This window comes from Anguilla rostrata, chromosome 1 (assembly GCF_018555375.3).
Source record: "Anguilla rostrata isolate EN2019 chromosome 1, ASM1855537v3, whole genome shotgun sequence".
Lineage (NCBI taxonomy): Eukaryota > Metazoa > Chordata > Actinopteri > Anguilliformes > Anguillidae > Anguilla > Anguilla rostrata.
This window is the reverse complement of record NC_057933.1, coordinates 38,511,069-38,537,559: the sequence shown is the minus strand read 5'-3', so window position 1 is coordinate 38,537,559 and position 26,491 is coordinate 38,511,069. Positions and strand designations below refer to the sequence as shown.

At 40.8% G+C, this 26,491-nt stretch overlaps 2 protein-coding genes across 5 annotated transcripts in view; one reads left to right on the top strand and one right to left on the bottom strand.

The window, feature by feature from the left end:
- Positions 1-26,491, top strand: part of prkd1 (protein kinase D1) — a 350,726-nt gene that overhangs the window by 133,628 nt on the left and 190,607 nt on the right. The window lies entirely within an intron of this gene.
- Positions 2,153-5,264, bottom strand: LOC135239463 (uncharacterized). 3 transcript variants are annotated; one of them, XM_064308131.1, is made up of 4 exons: positions 4,895-5,264; positions 4,104-4,759; positions 3,478-4,011; positions 2,153-3,103 (listed from the first exon to the last, which is right to left on the bottom strand). In XM_064308131.1, exons 3-4 carry the CDS (start codon positions 3,949-3,951, stop codon positions 2,633-2,635), a joined length of 945 nt encoding a protein of 314 aa, XP_064164201.1. In that variant the 5' UTR covers positions 3,952-4,011; positions 4,104-4,759; positions 4,895-5,264; the 3' UTR covers positions 2,153-2,632. The 3 variants fall into 3 exon arrangements, 2 of the variants coding, with proteins under 2 accessions (XP_064164201.1, XP_064164210.1); XM_064308140.1 differs by lacking the exon at positions 4,895-5,264 and having other exon boundaries at positions 2,153-2,961; positions 3,028-3,103; positions 4,104-4,872; XR_010325378.1 differs by lacking the exon at positions 4,895-5,264 and having other exon boundaries at positions 3,474-4,011; positions 4,104-4,870.

Below are 26,491 nucleotides of genomic sequence, written 5' to 3'. Positions count from 1 at the left end.
TTATGATATGCTATGGAATATCTCCATAGTAGACAGAATTAAAATGTTTTTAAAAAAGTATTCAATTCTCGTATGTAAGTTCATCATACCAAAGATTTCTCTCCAAGATGTCCCATTTGGATAAAATCACAGTATGGTTTTATCAGCAGACATGGCTGCCTGACATCACTTAATTCAGCAATAGAAATGAGAAAAGGAAAGGACATTTTCCTGATTGTAGCAGTTCAGATTCATAGTGCCAGATGGCCCCTTTTCTTAGGCTTTCCATCAAAAAGTAACCCACAGCATAGACCCCCCCCCCCCTCCCCACCAAAAAAAAACAGTTAAAATTATTACATCAATTAAAACAAAATTGAATGTTTAACCGGTTCTAGACATTGCAGGATATGTTATAATTAACTCACCCATCATAAAGCATGGTCTCAGTCTTTGGTTTTTGCTGTTCCCCCTCCCTCTACATTTTGAGTTCTGGAAACTTGTCACAGCTCCAAATTTGGCTGCTACACCTCATGAGAAGCTTGGATGCCTCCACTGGGTTGGAGGAAGTGATCGGAGTATCATGTTTGATGCTGCTAAAGTGTTTTTACAAACACTCTGCAGGTTTTTTTGCCTCTAGGTGTGGCAGGTAATTGAGTAGTATCTGCACTGTGGAGGCTGAAGAGACTGACGCCCCCTCCCCTCTCCTGATGCACTACATGCTCTCAAGGGGCCCAGGTGATTAACACGCCCTGACATGCGTTTTGTCCTAGATGTGCTTCTGGGAACTCGTCATAACACTTTTTAATGACACACTTGAAGGCTGAACACACAGTAGAATAACCCAGGAAAATTGTCAGAAAGTAAATACATGGATTATTGCTTGTGAATCGCTAAAGCACTGCAGCAAAGTGCCACCGAATAACACCCAAATATTATTCATTCTATTAAAGATTTAAAGACACCCCTATGCAGATCAACTGTTTTAGAGTTTGCATTGCATTTTCTCAATAAAGATAGAACCAATTTGCATGCATAACATGTTCTGCAAAATGCAGGTAACAATGTTGAGTGTAATACAGGTACAGTGGTTATAATATAGGAAACCAATACAGTGATGGTCACAGTGTCATGGTCAAAGTATTGTGGTCATTCTGCCATTTTGGCAAAAGGTGAGATTGCTAACATTAGAATTTAGAGTCTATTTCTGTCTCATCATTGTGTGTTTCCACATGCTGAAATTCCCTGCTTGTCTGAATCCTTTTGAAATGATGTGTTGTGGGAACAGTTCCACATGAACATTAACAATACCATTACATTATTATTATTATTATTATTCTGGAAACAAATGTCAATTCCCAATATATGTCCTGCAATGCCCTTGGTATGAAAAGGAAGTGACTGGCAGGGAGCCTAAGACAATCTCTGCCCTGATATTTTTGATATTTTTTGATATTTTTGTCTGTCTTGCTTCTACGTAGTTGCTGCCTGCCATGTCATAAGAATTTCTTTGCTCAGAATGACCTTGTGTTATACTGTGCACTTGATAAATAAAAACACTTTGACTTTTCTCTGTCTGGAGTAAGCTATGCAATCCACTTTCAAAAAACTGGAGCTTGAATGTAACATGAGTCAGACGTCAAAATAGTACCAGATATTCTCAGAGCCCCACACATTCTGGGTGTTAGAATACAAAGGGGAAATTAAATCTCTGAAAAGTAGTGTGGTCATTGTTGTTTTTGACTCGATTAGATTGATTTCTTGATGTGAATCTGAAAGCGTATTCTGAGTTGCCCAAGTCAATTCTCACTGGGACACAGAATGGCAATATGTTGAAGTTGTTAGTGAGCTAGCCCTGTCCTGTAAACATAGGGTTGCACAATTGAATTCCAGATGGTCATTGCAACCAAGTGTATTTGCACCCTCGCTTCAGTTAATGTAAAAGCATCAATGAAGAAATTATCAAATCATTATATCAGATCATCAGAGGCTAGGTTTTTTATATTACATTACAGGCATTTAGCAGACGCTCTTATCCAGAGCGACGTACAACAAGTGCATCAGTTCAAAGTGCAGAGGTGCAGAAAAACACACTAGAGTGAAGTAAAAATCGTAGTGCCAGAAGTGACCACATAGATCAGAACTCCAACCCTGTAGGGTATGCTGACAAAAAATAAACAAAACAATCCTGCCAAGTACAAAACTAGCACTGAAATCACATTTGCCTAATCAGAATCAAACAAAACAATCCTGCCAAATACAAAACTAACGAGATCGCATTAGCCTAACTAGGTACATTGAGGTAAATAGAGTAGAGCTAAACTAGAGGCTAGGGAGGGGCGGGGAGAGGTGCAGCCTGAAGAGATGAGTCTTTAGTCTGCGCTTGAAGGTTGTCAGATTCTCTGCTGTTCTGACCGTCACGGGAAGGTCATTCCACCAGCGAGGGGCCAGGACAGACAGCAGATGTGAACGGGAAGTACAGACACGAAGAGGGGGAGGTGCCAAGCGTCCAGAGGTGGCAGAATGGAGAGGTCTGGCTGGTGTGTAGGGTCTGATGTTCCTCTGGATGTATCCTGGTGCTGACCCCTTAGCCGCCTGGTATGCAAGCACCAAAGTCTTAAATTTGATGCGAGCCATAACAGGTAGCCAGTGGAGGTCAGTGAGCAGGGGGGCTGACATGGGAATGTCTGGGGAGGTTGTAGACCAGACGAGCTGCAGCATTCTGGATGAGCTGCAGGGGTCTAATGGCGGATGCTGGCAGACCAGCCAGCAGCGAGTTGCAGTAGTCCAGGCGGGACAGGACCATCGCTTGAACCAGGAGCTGGGTTGCGTAGGTGGTGAGGAAGGGATGGATTCTCCGGATGTTGTACAGGAAGAACTTGCACGTTAGACACACCGCCGCAATGTTCTGGGAGAGGGACAGTCTGTTGTTCATCACCACTCCAAGGTTTTTGGCAGTGGGTGATGATGACACCAAGGTGTCCCCTAGGGAAATAGAAAAGTCAAGGAGGTTAGAGGATGGAGCAGGAATGAAGATCATCTCTGTCTTACCTGGGTTCAGCTTAAGATGGTGGTTATCCATCCAGCTCTGGATGTCCCTCAGGCAAGCAGAGATGTGAGCGGAGACCTGTGTGTCAGAGGGGGGGAAGGAGAGAAAGAGTTGGGTGTCATCGGCATAACAGTGATAAGACAAACCATGGGCAGAGATTACAGGACCAAGAGATTGGGTGTACAGAGAGAACAGGAAGGGACCAAGGACTGAGCCCTGGGGAACTCCTGTGGCAAGGGGGCGAGGTGCCGATACTGCACCGGCCCAGGCGACTTGGAAGGAGCGGAGAGGTAGAACTCGATCCAGTCTAGTGCTGTGCCACAGATCCCCATAACTGCCAGGGAGGACAGGAGGATGGGGTGGTCGACTGTGTCGAAGGCAGCAGAAAGGTCTAGGAGGATCAGGACGGACGAACGGGAGGCTGCTTGTGCAGCGAGAAGCGACTCACTGACCGAGAGGAGTGCGGTCTCTGTCGAGTGGCCAGGTCTGAAGCCGGACTGGTGGGGGTCTAGGAGGTTGTTCTGCAAGAGAAAAGAGGAGAGTTGGTTAGAAGCAGCTCGTTCAATTGTTTTGGATAAAAAAGGGAGAAGAGAAACAGGACGGTTGTTCTGGATGATGGAGGGATCCAGAGTGGGCTTCTTCAGCAGTGGGGTGACATGGGCCAGCTTGAAGGAAGAGGGGAAACATCCAGAAGACAAGGAGGAGTTCACAAGGGAGGTGACAAACGGGAGGATGTCAGGTGTGATAGTCTGGAGGAGAGAGGAAGGGATAGGGTCAAGAGCACAGGTGGTAGGGCGGTGGGAGAGTAGGAGCTGGGAAACATCAGAGTCAGTGAGGGGAGAGAAAGTGGATAAACAAGGGGAGGGGGGAGTGGGGAAGGGTGGCGGTGGATGTGAAGGAGCTGCGGGTGTCTGCAATCTTCTCATCAAAAAAAAACCGCAAAGTCATCTGCAGCGAGGAAGGACTGAGGTGGGGGAGGAGGAGTGCTGAGGAGAGAAGAGAAAATAGAGAACAGTTGATGAGGGTTAGAGGCAGATTTATGAATTTTTGTTTGATAATTAATTTTAGCAGAGGTTACAGCAGTAGAAAATGCAGCTAGCAGAGACTGGTAGGCAGACAGGTCAGATGGAGCCATGGATTTCCTCCACTTCCTCTCCGCTGCACGTAGGCTGGCCCGGTTGGTTCGGAGGGGGTCAGACATCCACGGACTGGGAGGGGACGAGCGTGCCGGCCTGGAGACCTGAGGACAGAGAGAGTTAAGTGCTGAGGAGAGTGAGGAAGACAGAGCGGAAGATGCAGAGTCAGTGGGAAAGGTTGGAGAAGGATTCAAGAGGGGGGAGTGAAGCAGTGACACTAGAAGCGAGAGAGGAGGGAGAGAGGGAGCGGAGGTTACGGCGGACCATGACAGTAGGAGTGGATGGAGGGCAGGGAGGGAGGGGAGCAAGAGGGAGGGAGAAGGAAATGAAGTGGTGGTCAGACTGGTGCAGAGGGGTCACTGTGGGATCGGAGGAGGAGCAATTCCTCAGGATGACCAGGTCTAGGAGGTTGCCAGCCTTGTGTGTTGGTGGGAAGTGCACAGGGAGAGGTCGAATGAGTGGAGTAGGAGCAGGAAGGCTGCGGACTGGGAGGCATCTAGGTGGATGTTGAAGTCTCCCAGGAGGATCAGTGGGGTGCCATCCTCTGGGAAGGAGCTGAGCAGGGTGTCGAGCTCATCGAGGAAGCTTCCCAGGGGCCCTGAAGGACGATAGATAACAACAATATACAAGTTAACAGGATAGGTGATTGAGACAGAGTGGTATTCAAAGGTAGAGATGTAGAGGTGAGAGAAGGGGAGGACAGAGAATTTCAAGAAGGGAGAGATCAGCAAACCTGTGCCCCCACCACGGCCAGACAGGCGGGGGGTGTGAGAGAAGGAGAAGGAGGAGGAGAGGGCTGCAGGGGTTGCAGTGTTGCCTGGTGTGATCCAGGTCTCGGTGAGGGCAAGGAAATGTAGAGAGGAGGGAAGCGTAGGCCGAAATGAAGTCAGCCTTCCGCGTAGCAGACTGGCAGTTCCATAGCCCTCCTGCGACCGTGAAGTTGTCACAGGGGGTCAGTGAGGGATAGCGAAGGTTGGAGAGGTTCCGTTGCCGTGGGAGGCCTCGCCTGCGGAAGCGCGTTCTGTAGGGGAGAGAACAGGTTGGGATGGGGTTGAGACACATAGCAGAGCAGTGAGGACAGGGAGGAAGGGTGAGAGGAAGGGTGATGGCAGAAGGATGCAGATGCACTAACACTAACTGGGACAGCCTACAGCAGGCTGGCCTTGCTTCCTCTAAGTTTTACATCTTATTTTGGCCCACTTGCTAACATAGCTTACGATGGAATTCCTTGTTTTGAGTCTTAGGGCAAAATTTTCTGGAACCATTGTTGCATGGTGCATGGGTGCAGTCAGTGGCATAGCACATAGGCAGACTGGGCATAGCTACTGAATGTTGGTATTTTCATGACCAGACGCAAGGAGCGCACAGTGCAAAGCATGCAGCCCAGGTGGAAAATGGGCTGGATTAGGTTTAATATATCAGTGGGTGTGTTGCAGCTGGATTCAGTCATAGCCAATCAAATTAACTCTTTTTATTCCCCTTAAGAGCTGTGTGCTTTGTGTCTGCCAATTTCTGTGGTCTAAAACTGTAATGGAAGACTAGGATAACCTAGAATATAATATTAGAAGGAGCTAAATGTATATTTATTGTGGCCCCGGTTTAATTCCTTAATTAAATATCTTAAACATGCTATGCTATTACTAAGAAATAATAAGAACAGTAATGGTTCAAAGCTTGAAACAGAGAGCACATTTGTACCAAAATGACCAAATCTCCAAAGTATCACTCACATACAGGACATACTTATTCTGTAAAACAACAAATAAATAGAAAAATTGTATTTTCTTTATTCTGTAGTGATTATATGTACTTCTGATACTGGGTGGAACCAGATTTCTTTGATCAATCGTACCCCAGATTGCGTACAACAACAGGGTTAAATTTTGGTGTGGATTAAACAAAGAAGTAAAATTTGACATGTGTTTTCCCAAAGGTGGGCCCAAGTGTTGACAAAACCTCTCCAAATGGCACCAAACCTCTCCACATTGGAATATTGTGTATATCTTTTTCCCAGCCATATTCCACTTCCAGAAGCTAATTCCATTGAGGGTGGTACCCTCTGGTATCCCACAAAGCAAATATTTACTCATTCTCTCTTTTTGACTAAGCCCTGTATTTTGGTCAAATGTTGTCGTTTTGAAGCGCTGTACAATGTGTTCATAATGGTTAGCTACAGGGGTTAAATTGGGGGTGGATGGCGTCCACCCACCTTTGGTAAATAAATAAATGATTTTGACCGGCAGTTTTACAAATAACTATGACAATCCAGTCCATTTAGGCTCCAGTCCATGTGTTCCCTCTAGCCAGTTACTCGCTCAACCAATCAAAAATCCGAAGAAAAAAAAAACTCAGGAGGAACAGTCGTTTATATAGACAGCACAGAAAGAAAAATATCGTTGATTGTCTTGATTGATTGGAAGCGGATGCGGTAGGTAGTTTCATTAACATGTAATTTCATCTATGCAACATTTTGAAGAGAGGTGAATAAACAGCCCCCACGAACGCCAGCTATTATTAACAGCAACTTTGATTGCTTAAGCAAAATCAGCAGGTTGCTGGTCAGCAGCTATGCTAGGATTGAATATTTCCCACATAACGTTTTATTCAGCGGCGACTTATGACCTGAAAATTGGCGGGGCGCAAAACTTAACTTTAAACTAATCATTGATCTAAACCTGTTTTCATTAGTAATTTTCCTTTATAATCAAGCGTGCCAACGATCGGATTAATCAAATGGCAAGTAGCCTAACAAGTAGCGTCTTCATACTGTGTTAGGGGGATTAAATCACAAATTCAATTTATCCGTTAGAAATCTGTTTTAATCACCAAGTAGTCTACACTTAACAAACAAGATACACCAGTCTGTTATCTACCATGTTATCTCTCAGAATAACCAGCAAAAACAAAACCTGCACTTCAATTGTGTTTACAATCTAGCCTACGCATTGCGGATATTTGCCATGAATACGAGAGCGGAGAAAGAAGTGCCTGTATCAGTAAATAATGTTGATTAAAAATGTGTACAATTTCATACTGCAAATGAAAATAAATGTAGGCTATACGGCCTAGGCTACTCGCTAAAACTGCCTATTTGGGGAGAGCTGGCTATATATGGTAGTATTGAGTAGCCTATTTTGTGGATTAATTGTATTGATACTCAAGGAAAATCAGGGGAAGATTCTGCCACTTCTTAGCGATTAAAACTGATTTTTCTAAATCGCATTTATCATCTCCCTAACACAATGCGAAGAAGCTGTGTCCCTTTCCATTTGATTTGTCAGATGTTTGCATGCTTGTTAATCACTGATTAACTACAACAGTTACAACAGTTTGAGATCAATGATTAGTTTAAAGGAAAGTTTTGCGCCTCACCAGTTTAAGAAAGATGGATAAAGGAGGAACAAAGTGAGGACAAGAGGAGGATGACCGATTATTTTCCTGGGTAAAAAAAATTCTCAGCATTAATGACACTCAATAAACTTGAAATATATTATGTAAAAGCTTGAATCAATAGTATACATTCTTTTTAAAACACTGTTTTCCTTAATTACAATTATGTACACAATACATTAAAGATACAACTATTTTGAGTTGTGACATTCATTGGTTTGTACCTTTTTTCACCGACCTCCCACCGGATCTCAGGGTCCACCCACCTCCCAAATCCCAATTTAACCCCTGGTTAGTTATCACACAAACTAAATTGACTTAGAAACAATAATTTGGTTTTACCTAGCAGAGCACCTTGTGCTCTGACTTGCAATCAGCTGCCAGACTTCTGTAAATCAGGCTTGTAAGCAGTACAAGGAAAATAACAAAAATATTTAATGGAATCATAAAAGATTTACAATAATATAGTGTCCTTTATCACTATTGCAGTGTCTTTTTGCAGATAAACAAACAAAGCTCCAATAAACAATTGATAAAGCATTGTTAAGCATCCATTCATGCGCTGTGCGAATAGCCATGTGAAAGTAACTTAGTTACAGAGTAGAATAGTGAAGCCGTAGTTCCAGCTAACAGACAGCCGTAAGCCACTTTCAAATGCTAAATAAATTAGCTAATAGAACTTTATGGTTACTGTAATGTGTACGGCGTTTCCGAAGAAGGGGCAGACTCACAATGGGTAGATCTTATAGAGAGTCCATTTTTTTTTTGATAGTTGCTTGCTTTTTGGTAATTTACTTGGCACTGGAACATCTAATTCAGAGAGGTTTTTCACTGTTTATAAGGTAAGAAGTAGCGTTTTTATAAAAATGCTACTTTTTGTGTTTGAAATTCTATTTACATACATAGAAATGTTTGTGTTCAAATGCTCCTGAAAATGCTTTCAGCTCAATGGAAATAATGCAGAATAAATAGTGACATTTTCTTGCTGCATGCAAAGAGCATATTGATTGCTTAGGGCTCAGAGGGGGATTTCTAGCAATATCAATACCATCACTGTAGCAGTATCAGTTTTTTGACAGTTATTGGATTGTAAAATGCCATAATCATCAACCTGGGGTGTCAATTTCAGCCCTACTTAGCGGAAGGGGACTGCCTTGTTATTTCTTTTCTTATTTCTGGTGGTTTTACTGATTGAGACAGGGTTTTTCAGAATGCGAAGAGTCTAAGCTTTACAGTGGTATAGTGACCAATAAAAGCAATAATTTAAGAGAATAATGTTTTTTCTCACCTGCGGAAATTCAGGAAATCATTAGGTTAAGAAACGAAAATAGGACCAGTCAGTTTGAGAGTCTAACTGTCTAGCTTTGGCCCAAGCAATAATCCTCTGATGAAATATATCTGAGTGATCAGAGGAAAACCAAGGGTTATCTCTCCCTTTTACCTTGTACCTCTTAAGAGGAGCCTGTTTATCTGTTCTTGAAAATGTGATTTTAAATAATCCCAAGCAGTATGAACATCTGAGATAAAATCAGTTAAATAAAACTCACATGCTTGTATATCATGAAGTTCCTAAAATTTATTTAAAAAATAAAGCGGGACTGTAGCCAATTTAGTATTCTTGACATGCTATGGCACAATGGTCATTGATGTCAACACAGAAACTGCCCGGTATTTGTGAGGAGGGTTGGTAAGAATTAAATCAGTAAAACTAGATTTATCGGGTAAATTTGTATTGGGGTATGTAGGAAAACTGACAAGATGGGTGACATTGAGAGAGTTGCAAACACCTGTGAAGGGATCCGAAATAGGTGTTAAGCAATCCCAATTTAAATCGTCCATTAAAACAAACTCATTGGGCTCTATTTTAACGATGCACGGTATAAAGTGCATGGCGCAAGTGCATTTAGGGCATGTCCAAATCCACTTTTGCTAGTTTAACAGCGGATAATCTGAGCGCAAAGTAAGGCGCATGGTTCAAAGGGGTTGTACTTAGTCTCTTAACTAATCATAGGTATGTTTTGGGCGTAACATGAAGTAAACCAATCAGAGTGTCATCCCCCATTCCCTTTAAAAGCCAGTTGCACTTGCACCTTGGCGGATTGCTATTATAATGGTGAATTTGCCAAGTAGTAGGAAAAAACGTTTCTCTGCAGAGGAAATGGATCTGCTCCTGTGCGAATTGAAAGCGCGCGAGCAGACCATCTACGGCAACAGCAGGATTCCACCAAATATTATATTATGAATATAATGTTAATATATATAATTATAAACATGAATATTATATTACCAATATTATGACTAACCATTATGACATTTAAAAAAAAAAAAAAATCTTGCGTTGTGCACCTGCCTATGTAGGCGCATATTACTATCTTAATAATGCGCCCTTAAAATAACAGAAAAATATTGCACCATTGACTTAAGACCAGGTTTTTGTTGGTCAATCGCGCATTCGCTTTCAGCTGCCTCAAGATAGCAATGCACCAACAATGTGCCTGACCACACCTCATTTTAAGACCAACATGCCCATGGGCACTCAGATGGGCGCAAGTACATTTGCTATTTAAACAACGTGGGCGCTGGGCGGGAAAATGACAACTGCGTCGGTCTGAAACTAGCAAAGACACTTGCGTTACGCTTGCCACCACTTTGCGCCGGTTTGAAAATAGAGACCATTGTCATTAAACTCAACCAATAAATCATGCAAGGATGAAATCGCATCCCTTGATGCCGAAGGAGTCATATAACAGCTTACAGTGGTCACTGTTTTCAGATGACGCTTCTGCCGCGAGAGATCTTCCTGGCAGCGGCAAATTTGCATATATTTTCTTTGTATTTCTACAGGAACTACTTTTGTTCACAAAACCACCATCAGGTGGCAAATGTGAGCACTCAAAACCACATCTGGCAGTTAACACTTCAACTGTGGCACTCACGAGCAATGTAGAACAGTGTTATCACCGCTCTTATTTTAACGGGAAAGGAGAGGAAAGGAAAATACATTTTGAAGATAAACTGAAAATAGGGACATGCTTGTTACCCATAACATTTTTGTGTGTATTTGAGTGATATTTACGTCTATAAATGGTTATTCAACGAACTTCATGGTCAGACTGTGAAACTTAATAATAATCAGATAATTTTGAGCACTGTCTAAAGTCATCCATGTTAGTTTCACTTAGGATATAGGGTAGAGTTTGTATAAATGTAACGCATCATAAATGTAACATGGTAAATAACTTTTTGTTCACCGCTGCTAGTTGCCATTTGAGAATTGTATGCACAATTCAGTCCTGTACCAAATGATTAATGGAAAAGAAACAACATTTATCACACACATTTATTATAAGCACAGACCAGATTGGTCTGCTTTGGCTATTTGGTTTTGTGTGAATTGTTTTTAATTAGAATGTATTCAAGGCAAATTTCCCGTAGTCATTTCTCTCCTGCCAGCGTCTCATTCCTCGTTTACCGAATAGGGGAATGGACAATTATGGAAATTATTGAATCATTTAAATAGACCATCATTGTTTAACATTTGAGTATTTGCTCATGGTTAAAGGGAAAATGAAGGAAGCGAGCGTAGATAATGTTGGTTCATTACCGCTGTCTCTACCTCGGCATTTCCGTGATTTGTTTTGTCTGAGGTTTTTTTTGTTTTTTTTGTTGAGGCACTTTTGAGATAGACCGGCAAAGATGTGCACAGACCATCTTGCGTTCATAAGAACTGGAGATGGTAGGAGGGGCCAGGCGGTGAAGCCTAGGAAGTAACGGGGAGACCATCTCTACTGCGCATACTTCAGGGCAAAATCGCTTGCTGCTCATTGAAGTTAATGTAGAAATCCAAGGCAATTTAACAACCAAGGAAAACCTCATCTGTCCATTTTTTTGTGATTATAAATTTCATTATGTGCAGCAGTTTCTGAAACAATAGTTGTTGTGTTCCAAGAGTCTTGGGAAAATGTATCGTCAATGTATCCTCAGTAGCACTGTATCCTACAGTAGCTTACAGTGTGAATATAATTTATTCCACTGATAATGTTGGATTGTTCAGACACATTCGCACATCCGCATTCCATATCAACACACAGAGCTCTGCAACAGATACATTGATCATCTGAACAAAGTGTTGCGCCGAGTTGTGGAATTGCGAGGTGGACCAACTGGAATGTAGCCATTGTAATTTAATTGGAGAAAATTTTATCCCACTATCTGTGGTCTGGTGTTGCTGTTTCAATATCATTAAAATCCTTTTTCCTCAAATATATTGGCTTGTGCAAATTTATCGTCAATTTATCCTCGGTAGCACCTACAGTAGCCTACAGTGTGAATATAGTTTATTCCACTGATTATGTTTGATGTTTGATCGTTCAGTTGCTAAATAGCCTGCCAGAGGAGAGACAGTAGCCTACATTCGCACATCCACATTCCGCATCAACACCTGGCTATTGTCAGGCAGTGGGGACTCTCGTGGCCTGCCAGACTCTCTTGACTCTCGTGGCCTGCCAGAACTACGCGATGCTCCATTTCACGCGTGTAGTGATTTTAAAAGGGTAATACCTCCCTTATCGCCTATATAACAAAAACACTATATTTCAGAAATACAACTATTGGAATTGATCCAGCTGTGTACTTTATTTCAAGAAAATAGTTTTGCAACATAGACTATTGTTTTATAATATGCATGTTATTGTGGGAAGTAACAGAAGTAATAAAAACACAGCCTTTTAGATGTTTAACGACCACATATTTGTGTAAAAACCTATAGAAACATTTTTTATGTTCTATTTGCTCGAAGATTTGTAAGAAAGCAAGTGAAATCTCTGTTCACCTGGCAGGTTCCTTCTGCAATGAGTAATTAGAGGCGTAAATCGGACAGTCCGTCATCAAAGATGAAGAGTGTTACATTAGGCCATCTATTGGTCATGGTCATTACGTAGGCTTAAGATCATGTCTGCAGTGTGGTATAAAGCATTTTAGTTTTACAAATGGGTGTTTTTTATTTTTATTATTTAATTACGGTGAAAAGGAGACGTGTCTTTTCGATTCCCAGTTCCCAACTTGTTGCCAGTGTGAGATGATGCATACCCCTGAGGTCAAACCGATTTTTCAGTTTGACAGTTTAACAGTTTATTTATAATCCATAATAGTTTAAATGCTACAGTATAATCAAATAATAATATATAAATCACTGACTTTCTAGAACTTAAGAAAATAGTTGTTTCCTTTAATACGATGTTAAAAAATTAGCTGCTTCCCTCGGCAAGTATTAGCTATCATTGGGGATCTGTGTAGTTTTTGGCCAATCGTTTTCCGTTTCAGGAACAGAAATTAAAAAGCAAGAAATCAATGGGTGTTCGATATTCATTTTGAAACATAAAATCGAAAAACGAGAATCAATTGGTTATTCGTGTTGCTGACCGATATTGAACATACAATTACATAAACTGAACTAGCTCTCGATTTTGATATTATGTTCGGTTTACATTATAACAAAAAGGTTTGTTTTTTTTAAATAATTACCCAATGTACTTTGGTTCATATTGAATCGTATTAAAGAAAACAACTGTTATTTTCTGATAAATTAGGTATTTATATGTTGCCATTTGGGTAGCATTTATGAAATTGCTGAAAAATCGCCAAAACGGGTTTGACGTCCCTGTTAGGGTCTCACGAGTTTTATGTTGCAAACTGTTGTAATCATTTTAAAAAAAGAGAGTTACCAGATCCATAAAAATATTTGAATGGCTTCTATGCTGATACCAGCCCAATATCAGCTGGTATTAGGGCGTTATTTTTCCCAAGTACTAATGTTATCTTAAAATCACAGAGCTAAACTCATTTTAAGATTGCGAATCACCCCAAAATGCAACGCGGCGTGACGTGAAGTACAATGCAGGATAGTGGAAGGTGTCCTTATGAGGAAATATTACACTCTGCTGCCCTCTACTGTCAGAACCCCGCATCCATTTCCTTCTGGCCGGCAGAACTGCCACGGCGGGGGCAAACGCGTCATTTGAAACCAGTGACCACTGTAACACTGTGAACTGAGAATCATTAGTTAAATACATATTAACAGCAAGAAACCTCTTCAGTAGTCAAGATGATTTTATCACCATAGCATTAAATTTCGATTTTACCTATATAGCAACCCCCCTCCCTTTTTGGGTCTGTGAAAAATACTGCTCACTGAACACTGAAATAAAAAACAAAAATTCATCTTGTTTATTTCAGTGTTCAGTGAGCAGCGTTTTTCACTGCTGTACTGGCATACCTTTGGCTATTGTTGGCTTTATCCCTTTGCTACGACAGAATACACATTTTTTGTGGTAAAAGAATGTTTTCATGTATGCCCCAGATCGACACTATTGTCCTATTGTGTGTCATGCGTGGGGGGTGTAATTGGGAGGGGGTGCTTTGTAAATGCACGACCAGCGTGACAATGGTGGCGCTGTGAAACTCCGTATTCGGCATAGTTGTCCTGAATAGTCTACTAATAAAGCTAGAACACCGAGTTTGTGTTTTCAATTCATAATTTGGTTACAGGAGCACATAATATCTGAATTGAGCAATCTAGGCATGTCGGCATGCCAACCAATAGGGGCTTTATGCTGAGAGGTTAACCTGTTGTATATTTGCAATCTCTCAGTATTTCACTGCAAACTAAAAAAGAGCTAATACATTTTTGATTTTTGCCTAGACAATTGAATTTGTGGCACTTTAGTTTAAATTCATAATTTAGGAGGAAATTATCTGTTAGTATTGTAAATGGTACAAATGTCTTGCTTAATTTAAGCCATTTTTCAAGTGCTCACATCTGGAGTTATAAAGCCCTTAAATGGGCAAGGATTGGCTAGATTTGGCATGTGCGCTAAGGGGTTAAGCACCAGGGCTGATTAGTTAACACAACCCAGCTGTGTGTGCTCTCTCCACCAGCCAGCACAGCCGAGACCAATCCGTTTCTCAAATGCTACATCATGTCTTATCTTAAAATCAGCAGGTGTTGACAAACTCAGTGACAGGCCTGGGATTCAGCTTAATATTTCCAGAAAGTAAAAGTAAACGAAAAATTTTAAATCTAGTCCTTTTAACCCTTGCACCAGGTGTCTCATTATTACAGACATCAGGATCGGGAATGGACTCAGCTGGTACAATGAAAGCTTTTAAAACCATAAAATTTTGGAGATACAACAAAAAGGGAAAACAATGGATAATGTTAGATGGATACTGATATCTAACACTAGATGGAAGTAAGAAACGAATGGAATACAGTACCCTGGGACCACGGTGCAGTATAAGAACACCCATGAACAATTAACAGCATTAATCAGTACACAGAATAAAATGTAGTCTCTGGTCAAAAATTAGGATATGCACTCCTACAGAAACCCCATTCAGCTACTATACAATCCTCAGCCACCAATGTATGGCCTGTAGTGGCAAAGCCAACCACTACTGAGAACTCTCCAACTGGAGCCCCAACCCTATTTAAATTGATGTTTAAGCCCTACAGTGGCTAACTCTGAGCATGCACTCATGAGACAAGACTGAACTACCTGCCATAACATGGGTTAGGTTGCTAAGCATATCTCAGGCCCTGCTGGCTTGAGGGGCACCATTGCTTGGATCCTCCGGCTGGCTTAGCTGTCTGGACATCTGCATCCAACTTCCTAAACTCCATGATTCAGCATAGACATTTATATGTGCACATACTACGATGTGCCAATCCCTGTGTCAAATACTAGAGTGCAGCATCCTGAGACTAATACATAATATACTATACCACTAGTACCGACCTTTATAAACATAATATACTATGCCAACTAGCACCACCATATATACATTTAGATCACTGCAGCGACCTTGAGTGTGTGAGAGCAGGCATGTCACTGGGATCATCAGATAGTCACCCAGTCTAAAACTGGTGTTTCATTGAATTAGACCAATGACACTGAGAAGGATCAACAGTGTGTTCCTGACTCCCAGAACCAACTCCCTCGACACCTGCTCTCCCAGACTCAAAGTGCAGAAACCCATTAAGCAAAAACTACACAAAGCTTAACTAATTCAAGCAGACGACTAAAGTGACCAACAAATAGGCAAAAAAGAAAAAAGAGAAAGAAACTTTCCAAGCAAATACAAAGCTATATATTAACAATGTACTAAAACTAACTGGCTAGCCAAGCAGCCTTTTTGTGCACTAGGCTGTGGTCATAATTAAGCCCTTATAGGTGGGAGTTGCAGCATTCCCTGAAGTTTCTCCCCACGTAGCATCCAATTGGATGCCTGAACTCCTTCAACCTGGATGACGTCAGTTGGCAATAAAACCAGATTTACTTTTGAAAACCATGACTACATTTAGCTAAATTCCGGCCGTTTTGTTACCAACAGTACTAGATGCTGAAAACACACATGAAGCACAGAGCACGCAGCACTGTAGTTCTAATACTCCAGAAACATGTCTCAGAAATGAACATAATCAGTAGAACTGTCACTTCATGCCATACTTCATTCTTATGATGAAGATGATGGTTCAGGAGGTGAAAGAGAAAGAGTGCACTTTCTGGGGATGGGAATGTTTATTTCCATGAAGGACAATGTGCTATTGAGTGGGAAGTGAAACTGAGACCAATGAATTTACGCTATTCAAATAGGTTACCTGTTGTTTTTATGGTTTGTGTAATGAAATACAAACATTACTATTTATACATTCCAGTACGGTATTGAACTATAAGAATATAAACATTATTTGCAGGCATTTCAAGTTATTGTGAAACTGTGTTTGATATATTTGGATTCTGTAGGCTTTGTCACCTGCTTCAGTAGCTTGTAGACTGATCATTCAGTTCATGGCAAAAATTAGAGAGAATGGGGTAAAATGGCAAGCCATGTCATGAGAAAACTGCACCTGTTAGTTAGTCTCTACAACTAGGGATGGGTATGGTTAGGATTTTATCAATACCAATACCACTATCAATACTGTTTATCGATACCAATACTTATCAATAATCGATACCAATACTTATCGATACTTCCTAATTTTGAGTGCAAAACACAAAATAATTATCAGTACTACTTTTATATTAGTTTGGGCAAAAAATGTTTGACAAAATACTTTTGTTGATAAAATGAAAGATTGTTTTCTCAGACAAAACATGATGATGGGACCAATTGGTATAGATACTGTAAATGTCTGGTAGTTGTTGATACTTGAGAAATTTCTGTTTCTGTTGGTCTTCACAAACTTAATGGGAATATGACTGTAATATAGTGTGAGTCCACAAATCACTAGTTATTGCTACCTTTGTGAGCTGCAGGTATGTTTTTCTTTTCAACCTCCTTCCTAAAAATATAGGCTGCTCTGGTTACATTAGGTTACACTACTGACATTTTAAAATCACTTATTACATTAAAACAGACATATATGATAGCATATGATATTCGTATGCTGTTTCATCTCTAAGCATTTTGTCATTTTTCCTTTAATTAGGCCTTCCTTAGACAGTTTTCAACATAGAGGATAGTGAGTGACGTTAAAATAGAGTTGAAATGACTGATATTATGGTGTGGCGGGTGACTAGCATGTCTGGATGATCATGGCAGTTTTTAAATTTTTATATAAGACCCTTTGAATGCCGAAATAGATTATTATATCTGCAACAGTTTCCCACTTTGTATTTTTTATGCGGCACACGTGAGTACCTATTGTATAGGCAATTGTTCAAATTGCGCGAAAATGAAACATAGTATTCTATTTGATGATTACTATTTTCTGCTGTGGATTTTGTAGACTAATACATCCATTAATTTAGAACACTGACATTTTAATCCCCATCAAGGAAAAATACCATCTTGTTTGCCTGATATGATTTGTCACACAGTTGATTAGAGAGAGGGAGAGACCATTCTGCTGTGGTTGAGTTACATTGACTTTGAACTAGTGAGGGACCGTGAATAGAATGATGAAGCTCTGTCTTGAAAAGCTGTCAGTTCATAAGCCGTCTTGATTGAATCAGAAACGGTCTGGTAATATAATGCTCAAGAGAAAATCAACGCAGGTATGGGAGAATCCTTTCAACATGTTTTCAGCTTGCATTGTTTTCTAGGTCCTGCTAGACACTGTCTTTTAAGCCTAGGTTGCGTGCACTGCACTAAAAGTCACCCAATCATGTTTCAAAACAGTAACTGTTCATGCTCAATATTTAGAAGAATGCAAATAGGCTATTCAGCTTAATAAAAACTATCAAGTCCTTTTGAGTCATCTGCCTCAAGTCTCAAGTCATGAATTCCAAGTCAAAGTCAAGTCGAGTCTTTTATCAACGTTAGTCCTCAAGTTGCAAATCCTCAAATTTGCGACTCGACTCTGACTCAAGTCAAGTCATGCGACTCGAGTCCCCCACCTCTGATTATTATTATTAGTAGTAGTAGTTGCTATTGTAGTATTGTTGTTTCTAGGAAAACTGTGTTTACAAATAAGCTGTTTTATTATTGTATTTTGTTGAAGAAATTATACTATTGTACTTCATTGGCTAAACTTTATTTTACCCACAAGCATACAGTACATTAATGGGGCAAACATATGTCTGGATAGCCCATCTTGTTGTATGCTGCCAGGAAAATGTCCCCATGGGGATAATGAAGTATTTTAGGTATGTATTTACATGTGTATGCGTATGTACATTAGCTATTTTAAATTTATTACTGGGTGTTAATTTTAAGTTGCAAATAAACTGTCAGAGATGTAATTCACCAGTTGGCCGTTCTCACCATAGGAAGCTTCAAAGTGCTCGGCCAGCATACCCTGGAGATAAGACAGTAACCCCCCCAGTTCCTGCTCTATCTGAGGTGTGTGTGTGTATATATGTGTGTGTGTCAGTGGGGATGTCCATGCCCCTGCCCCCTCCTCCTTTTTGCCAGATAAAATATGCAGCTTTCTTTTAGTTTTTTAGTAAGGTTTGGGCAACTTGGAAGGAAGTAGTTTTGTAACAGTTGGAAGTGGGCATCTAAGTCCTGCATCTAGGTCTGCCATTCTACATTTCATCTATGGTCTTCATGAATATCCAGCTGTCTTTTCTTTTCTGCATTTTGGATTACTTTGGGACAAAAGCAGACCTGCAAGCCTGCATGCATTTTGTGTACCAACCACGCAATTCTTGGTCAAAATACGCAGGTACGAAATGACAGCTGAAACTACGCAAAAAATGTATTATTGTAATTTAATTACGGAAAACAATCAATTAATACAAAACAATACCGTACATTTATTCGGTATTTAAACTACATCCCTCAGATTGGATCAGATGCGACCTTGTGCTTGTGGTTCTGTAACCCCTCCCCGACCCACTCAACATCCACTGATACGCAGCGGTACTTTATTATCCACCGAGGCGCAATGCTGCATAGCTGAGGTAAAATGGGAAGTAATAATCAAGCACAAAAATGTGACCGTAATGTTAACATATAAAACGTTAAAACATGTTCGGTAACATTACGAAATGATGCATTTCAAGGGGTTTATCCTAATGAGATAAATTTGTGTATATAGTTAGCCGTAGTAGTAGCTCGCATACGATTTAGCCTCGTTACGAGACGTGTGAATAACTGATGGAGTAATTTAGCTGCAGTAACTCAAACGCTACGGAGACTCCCTGTTCAAACTTTGAATTGCGCACGCTCTGTTGGAGCAAAGTGACCATTGCAAAGGTGTTTGACTATAGACCAAGCGGCCAAAACCAGACTTCGTTTTTGAAGCTCATTTCCTGGTGTTGTAGTTCCTGGTTGCTCACTAGCGCCACTACGGATGGCTCCAGTATAGGTGTTTTCATATCCGGTTTCCATGTAAGTCTACGGTACAAATGCAATAAAAATACAAAGCCACTAATTTTTTCTCACAAGAACAAATAGTCATAATAGGTGTATTTTATTCGTCTTATGACTCCATGGGTCTATTTTATGATTTATTGCATCATTTGGGCACAGGGCCAATATTTGTTCTGGACCAATGAGGTACAGCTTGCGTCACTTCCGGATTACTTCGGAGGACTATGCTACAGTAGGGGCCACAGTCTATGGTCACTGGGGTGGGCGGTGGCGCTTCTTGGCCTTGCCATTGCGGCTCCGGCTACGGTCCGCCTGTGCTAAGTCTGAAAATGCAGGCATCCCATTTCGTGGTGATTTCATTATGGCGTGTGCTATTTACAGCTGCACTAGACGACCATAAAATAATCCTCCTCTTAAGTTTTTCGGTAGCCGAGTCATTTTTACTATTTCCTTTAGCCTACTTAACCAAATAATTAGTTGGCAGAAAGCGTAATCAGCTTGCTATATTTGGTAGTCCAGTAGTAGTCTATGCTAAAACAGTTCGCAACTTCGGCTACCAAGCCATTTGACTAGCTAGCTAACCTTAACCGGCAAACATTCAATCTGTCAGACGTGTTTGGCGGCTTGTCAGTCGTGTACATTCCGTAAATGTCTACCTGGGCCATGCTTCAAGCATGTGACAAAGCTACTATAATCCCGATTTTGGGATAAACACTTTTTCAGTTTCACGAAGCGAATTAAGAGTCTCAAGGTTCATTTGCTGAAATCACACACACAGAATTTAACGAAATTAACCATCTTGGCATTTAGAAAGGAATATGTTTTTAGCATTTAAGAGACCGACAAGCTAGGCATTTAAGACAGTGGTTCTCAGAATCGGTTCTGGGGGCTCCTTGCGTATATTGGCTTTTCTTCATTGGTTATGATGATTTACAAGAAAAAAACGATAGCCTAATAATAATTAGAAATTCAACGTAGGCTACATTATTTTTGTCTTCATGCACCAGGTGGAAAACTTGCTGTACAAAGTGCGTTGTCATATTTACACGCCTGCAGATCAGTTATTAAAATACTTGGTAGATTTGTTAATAACCGCTGACAGTGTTAATTTTTATTCGGTAGAAAGTGATTTGCGAACGATCGGTCAGCTAGCGTCACCCAGCAAGTGAACACCACAAACGGCGATGGAGTAGCTAGTAGTAGCAGTTACTGGCTCATTAACTGACTGGCGAAAACCTACGACGATAACTTGCTCGGTTAACAGCAGATCTACCAGACAGTTATACGAAAATTAGCCTAGTCAAATCACCAGTAGCCTACACATCTCCGATTGATTGACCATCAGTGTAGTCAATGTTCTTCCCCTGTGGTTCATATTGCTAATGCGTGAGCTAACCACGGATAGCCTACCTAGCTCACTGGCAAGCTGATATGCTAGTTAAGCATATTCGTTTTGCTGAGAAACATGAATTGAAGATAACTGAACATAGCCTAATTGTATTTTTAATGTCATACATATAACGTGATTACATGACAGTACAGTCACGGATGGAAATTAAACTCCGTAAACATCTGATAATATATTTTAAAACATAACGGCAGACAGTCAGCTAGCCTCGTTCAGGTTGATGGGCTTTTCCGCACCGGACTGTCAATCAAATTGTAAAAATCACAGAGCGGCTTTTAAACTCTGTGGTTTTGGCTCCAACTCCAAAATGGCCGCGCCCGCCATTGAGCTTCAAAACGTATTTTCGGAGACCCACGGAGAGTCAATGGGTGACGTCACAGTAGCTTTGTCCATATTTTTTACAGTCTCTGCTATAGACTGCTAACGTAGCAAATAATTCCTATTATTGCAGCCAGTCACCCGACCAGCCTTGCGGTTAGAAAATAATCATGACGTCAGATGACAAGGATACTAACAAGGAGAGAGAGAGAGCAGCAGACCTACTAAAAAGAAGCGAGTCCATGCCCCCCAGAAGTTCCTCGCAAAATATCAGTAGCAATGGCCGTGCCTCCGCCCCCAAAACTTCCGCACCATGCATTTTGCACATTGTGCAATTATGATTTCGACATTAGCCACCAAGGAGCTTCAGGTAATAATTTAGCTAAACCTCTAGTTACAAAATCCTACATTCCTAGATAATTTTTCAATGGAATACTTTTTTTTTTCATTAGGCCTTTATGATGTGTGCCTATATAAGTTGATTCAATTATTTAATTATTAAATAAAAATGGAAATCATGAACAGAAACTTGATTTTATTAATAATTGACAGTGTTTTACATTGCAACATAAGTTTTTTTTTTAAAATACATTTCTTCATTTTCATCTGGTTGTGAGTTGTACATTTTGATAAAGGTTGATCCAAACAGTTTGCTCTGCCTATCAACAAATTTGGCAATTTGATTAATAATTCATATCTTTAATAACAATTACCAAATTACCCCCTTAGCGCACATGCCAAATCAGGCCAATCCTTGCCCATTTAGAGGTTACCCTATTTAAAGCCTTATAACTCCAGATGTGAACACCACAGAGACTTGAAAAATGGCTTAAATGAAGCAAGACATTTGTACAATTTACAATACTGACATAGATTCGTTTATATTCATAATTTTGGAAGAAAGAAAGTGCCACAAATGCAATTGTCTAGACAAAAAATCAAAAATGAATTTGCACTTTTTTTGTTTGCAATGAAATACAGAGAGATCGCACATACGTATACAACAGGTTAAACTATACATGTCCTGGATCAAAAACTTCTTGACCACAAGCTCATAAAATCTAAGGGTGGATATGTAGAACTATTATAGATTTATGAAGCAAAAACTAAGCAGTGTACCCAGCGTCTCCAAATCTACCCAAAATGTCTAAATTATGCATTGCATATGCATTATGCATATTCACATATTTCACTACAAATTAACTGTTTTGACTCAAGAAACTCACTGTTGCATCATTTTTAAGTGGGAATGACAAGCTTTCTGTCAGTACAGTGGTCTAAAATATCTAGGGGTCCAGAAACATATCCAAAATCTCTCCAAAAAGGAATATAATGCTTTCTGACCATTGTAAAGCATATTAATGAGCCCCTCATGAAGTTTTAAGATGAAACATTGCTATCATAAGAATTAGGGAATAGCAACAAATTGCAGGTATGAAACGGTTATTTAACTACTTAGTAATGCAAACTTTGTGTTGTTATGTGATGTGTCAGCTAACATTAGTCATTGAACATAAAATGAAATAGGCTATCCTAGTTGTTGTGCTAGCTAGCTACCTCAATCATCCCAAATGCAAGCCAGCTGGCCAACAAACTTAATGCAAGCTAATTGTAGCTGACATTATTTAGCTATATAGCATTGTCACAGCTAGATAGCAAGTTAAAGTCTGAATACCCCCCTCTTTTGGGGACATCTCTTGCACCCTCGGATTACAATAGCCACGTTTCCATTAAATTGTCAAGCGAATTTTAAGCGAACTTTTGAAATATCGCAAAAAAGAAAAAAAAACGAAAATGCGAATTAAGAGTGTTTCCATAGGCTACATTACGCATGGCTGTAAGCAAAATCAGCAGGTTCAAACACAGGCAGAGTTGATAGGAAAAAATGACGGCGAAAATAACTCGCTTTATAATGATATTTAAATGATGTTTATCTTCATTCACGCTTTGGCTTTTCCTTGTGCTCTCCCTGTCCTCATGGGTGTAATTTCTCCCCCTGAAATGAAATTTGTACAAAGGAGGTTGCATTGAAATTGAAGTTACATTACACCCTTGCAGCACTATACCCATTAGGAAATGCTTAACCTCATTGTAAGAGCAGGCATCAATTCTGTGTCCATTTCACCGTATATCTGGACATCAGATGCTTGTTTCGGTAACACCAAGTTACCCCTTCGGAAGGATGCTTTTAAAGTGATCTGGTGCAGTTTTGTGAGATAATAAAACCCAATCCAACACAAGATACTTTTCTGGAACTTCTTTCAGTAAAATACCTATTCTTTTGTTTAATATATTTTCCACGCTTCATTGAGCTCTTCTGTTTGTATATTATTGTATATTATTACTGTTTCTGTTGACTAACCCTATTGAACTGTTTCGATTGACTGTCATGTGTGCATCCCCCATTTCTTTCTGGGCTGACACATTCTCTAATTCTTTTGTCCAGTACAAATGTTAGTGGATGATGAGGTCATTTCATTGGAACCGTTATTCTTTTTATAAGCCCGACGGAATACATCCCAACAAACTGGGCAGCAGGATGCTAGCTGCTAATTTTCAGCATGCTGTGCAAACTGCCACATGGGACTGACGGTTGTTTACACCACACACCCCCCTCCCGGCCTCTTCTTCCCCGCCCTCAGTGGTAGCTCAAAATCCCATCTCACTCACCACTGCCCCCGTTGGGCTTCAGCGGTCATTGATTTCTCGACTACACCGCACAAGACAGCCCAACTACAGGCTATGTCCTCGTTGCCGCGGAGTGAATCACCGCAACCTGCGGCCTCTGGGTAAACTGTGTTTATTTGAGCTGGGTCGCCCTCACACCGTATTGTGCGCTGTGATCTACCGGCCTCCTAAATACAATAAGGACTTTTTAAATTACTTTTCGGAGTTCCTGGGTGAAATCATGCCCAAATACGACCGTGTCCTTATTGTTGGTGATTTTAATGTTCATGTGTGTTGTCCTGATAAGCCAATGGCGAAGGCCTTTTTAAACCTCATTGACTCTTTTAATCTTGTGCAGTCTGTGTCTGGACCCACACAAGAGCGTGGACACACACTTGATCTTGTTTTATCATATGGTCTGCCTGTTTTTAACCTAGAACTTTGTTCAACAGTATTCTCTGATCATATGCCTGTATTGTTTGAGGTTGCTCTTGCCTGTAATACAGTTAAACCTGCCGCTGTTACTCGGCGCTGTCGCATCATTAACCCCTCCACTGCTGCTCAGTTTTCCGCCGTTTTCAGTCATAACACCGTCATTCCTGAGTCTGTGTGCAGTACAGAGGAGCTTAGCTCATGGCTTCACTCCATCTGCCAGACCGTTTTAGATAATGTGGCTCCATTAAAAACCAGGCAGCCTAAAAGTAGATCTGAGCCCTGGTTAAATGATACTACTCGTGCTGTCCGACTTGAGTGCCGTAAAGCTGAGCGCAAGTGGAAAAAGGACAAACTACAGGTGTCCTTTCAAATGTTAAGGGACTGCTGGCGTCATTATCAGACAACTGTGAAAAATGCCAAAAGGGAACATTTGTCTAGTATCATCATGTCTAACTGTCACAAACCACGTGTTTTGTTTAAAACCATTGACTCAGCTCTTAATGCTCGGCAGACTGTCAGTACAGAGGCCTCCCCTGCTGCTTGTGAAAAATTTCTTCACTTTTTTACTGATAAGGTCTCTTCTGCGAGAGCTCTCATCACACCTGCTGATTATGACCCTTCAATCTCTGTCACCTGCTCTGCTGTTTTGGACCAGTTTGAGCCTGTGACTCTGTTTTTCTTACAGGAGATTGTTGGTCAGTTGAGGCCCTCAGGTTCTCCAAATGATGCTGTACCTCCTCGACTATTTAAAGAGGTTTTCCCCACTGTTAGAACCTCTGTTCTTACTGTTATTAATAGCAGTTTGTCCTCGGGTGTGGTCCCTGTATATTTTAAACATGCAGTTGTTCAACCCCTGATTAAAAAACCTGGGCTAGATCCTGCTGCTCTTAACAATTTCAGGCCGATCTCCAAACTGCCTTTTATTTCAAAAATCCTCGAGAAGATTGTTTACAGTCAGTTAATGGCCTTTTTGAAAGACAACAATATTCTCGAGGTTTTCCAATCCGGTTTTAAATCTCTGCACAGCACCGAATCAGCTCTTTTAAGAGTTTTTAATGATATCTTTTTAGCCACAGACTCTGGTGATTGTGTTATTCTTGTGCTTTTAGACTTAACTGCTGCATTCGACACAGTGGACCATGAAGTCCTGATCTCTCGCTTGGAGCAGTGGGTGGGCATCAGGGGCGTGGCACTGGAGTGGTTCAGGTCGTATCTGGCAGACCGAACCTTCTGTGTCAGCCTTGGCGACTCTGTGTCCTCCTCTGCTCCTCTCTCGTGTGGGGTCCCGCAGGGTTTGGTCCTGGGCCCTCTTTTGTTTTCTTTGTATTTGCTCCCACTCGGCTCCATACTTAGAAAGCATGGGATTTCCTTCCACTTTTATGCGGATGACAGTCAAATCTATGTCCCTCTTAACCCTCTGGGGTCGAGAGCTCCGCCGGCGGAGCTCGACAAGATGAAATTAACTTTCGTTTCTATTTGGATGATTAATTTCACGTGCTGTTATCATACAGACGCAAAAAAAACATTGACAGAAACCTTAGAATCGCGACTTTCCAATGCGCCCATTGGCAAATAATATAAATTGTTTTAAATGTTCCAAATTTGATTAATTAGATCATGTATGCTTCGCTAAACTTTACTCATTACTATGTGAATTTCGCTCAGCAGGAAGTCCGCCCAAATCGCATTCACATGTTAACAACATTTTAATTACTCTCCATAGAAGGAGACTAAAGGAGGGGCGATGCGAGATCCATGTGAGACCCTATTGGCAGAAATGCCAAGTCAAAGCGGGATAGAATGTCACAGAGTGTCGCCTAATTCACTTCTTTTGAGGTGAACATTTCGTTTAATTTTGGAAAATGGTCCGTCCGGAAGCCGACACTGATGAAGAGTGGTGTCATTTCGAACAGCGAACTGATCCAGCTGAGGATCAACTTCATGCGTAAGTATATTTCTTATGATCATATTGGTAAATATGTGTACTGTGTTGCAACGTATCTGTGTGTTTGTAGGAATATCCAGCAATGTGCGCGTTTGTAAATTCCCACACTACGAACGATTCGAACTATTGCATCTCAAAATTATAGGCTAGGCTCTCTGCGTCTGGTTGTGTTAGAAGTATCAGGTAGACTGTGTGTTTTTCGATCATATTCGTAATAAATAGCTCATGCCTGGCGTGTAGTGGCGTGGCTAGGATTCCAAAACTGATGTCCTTGCACAATCGATATTAGCATTCTCTAAGTTCGGGAAATAGCAATAAAATAACCACTTAGATAAACAGACCTAGCC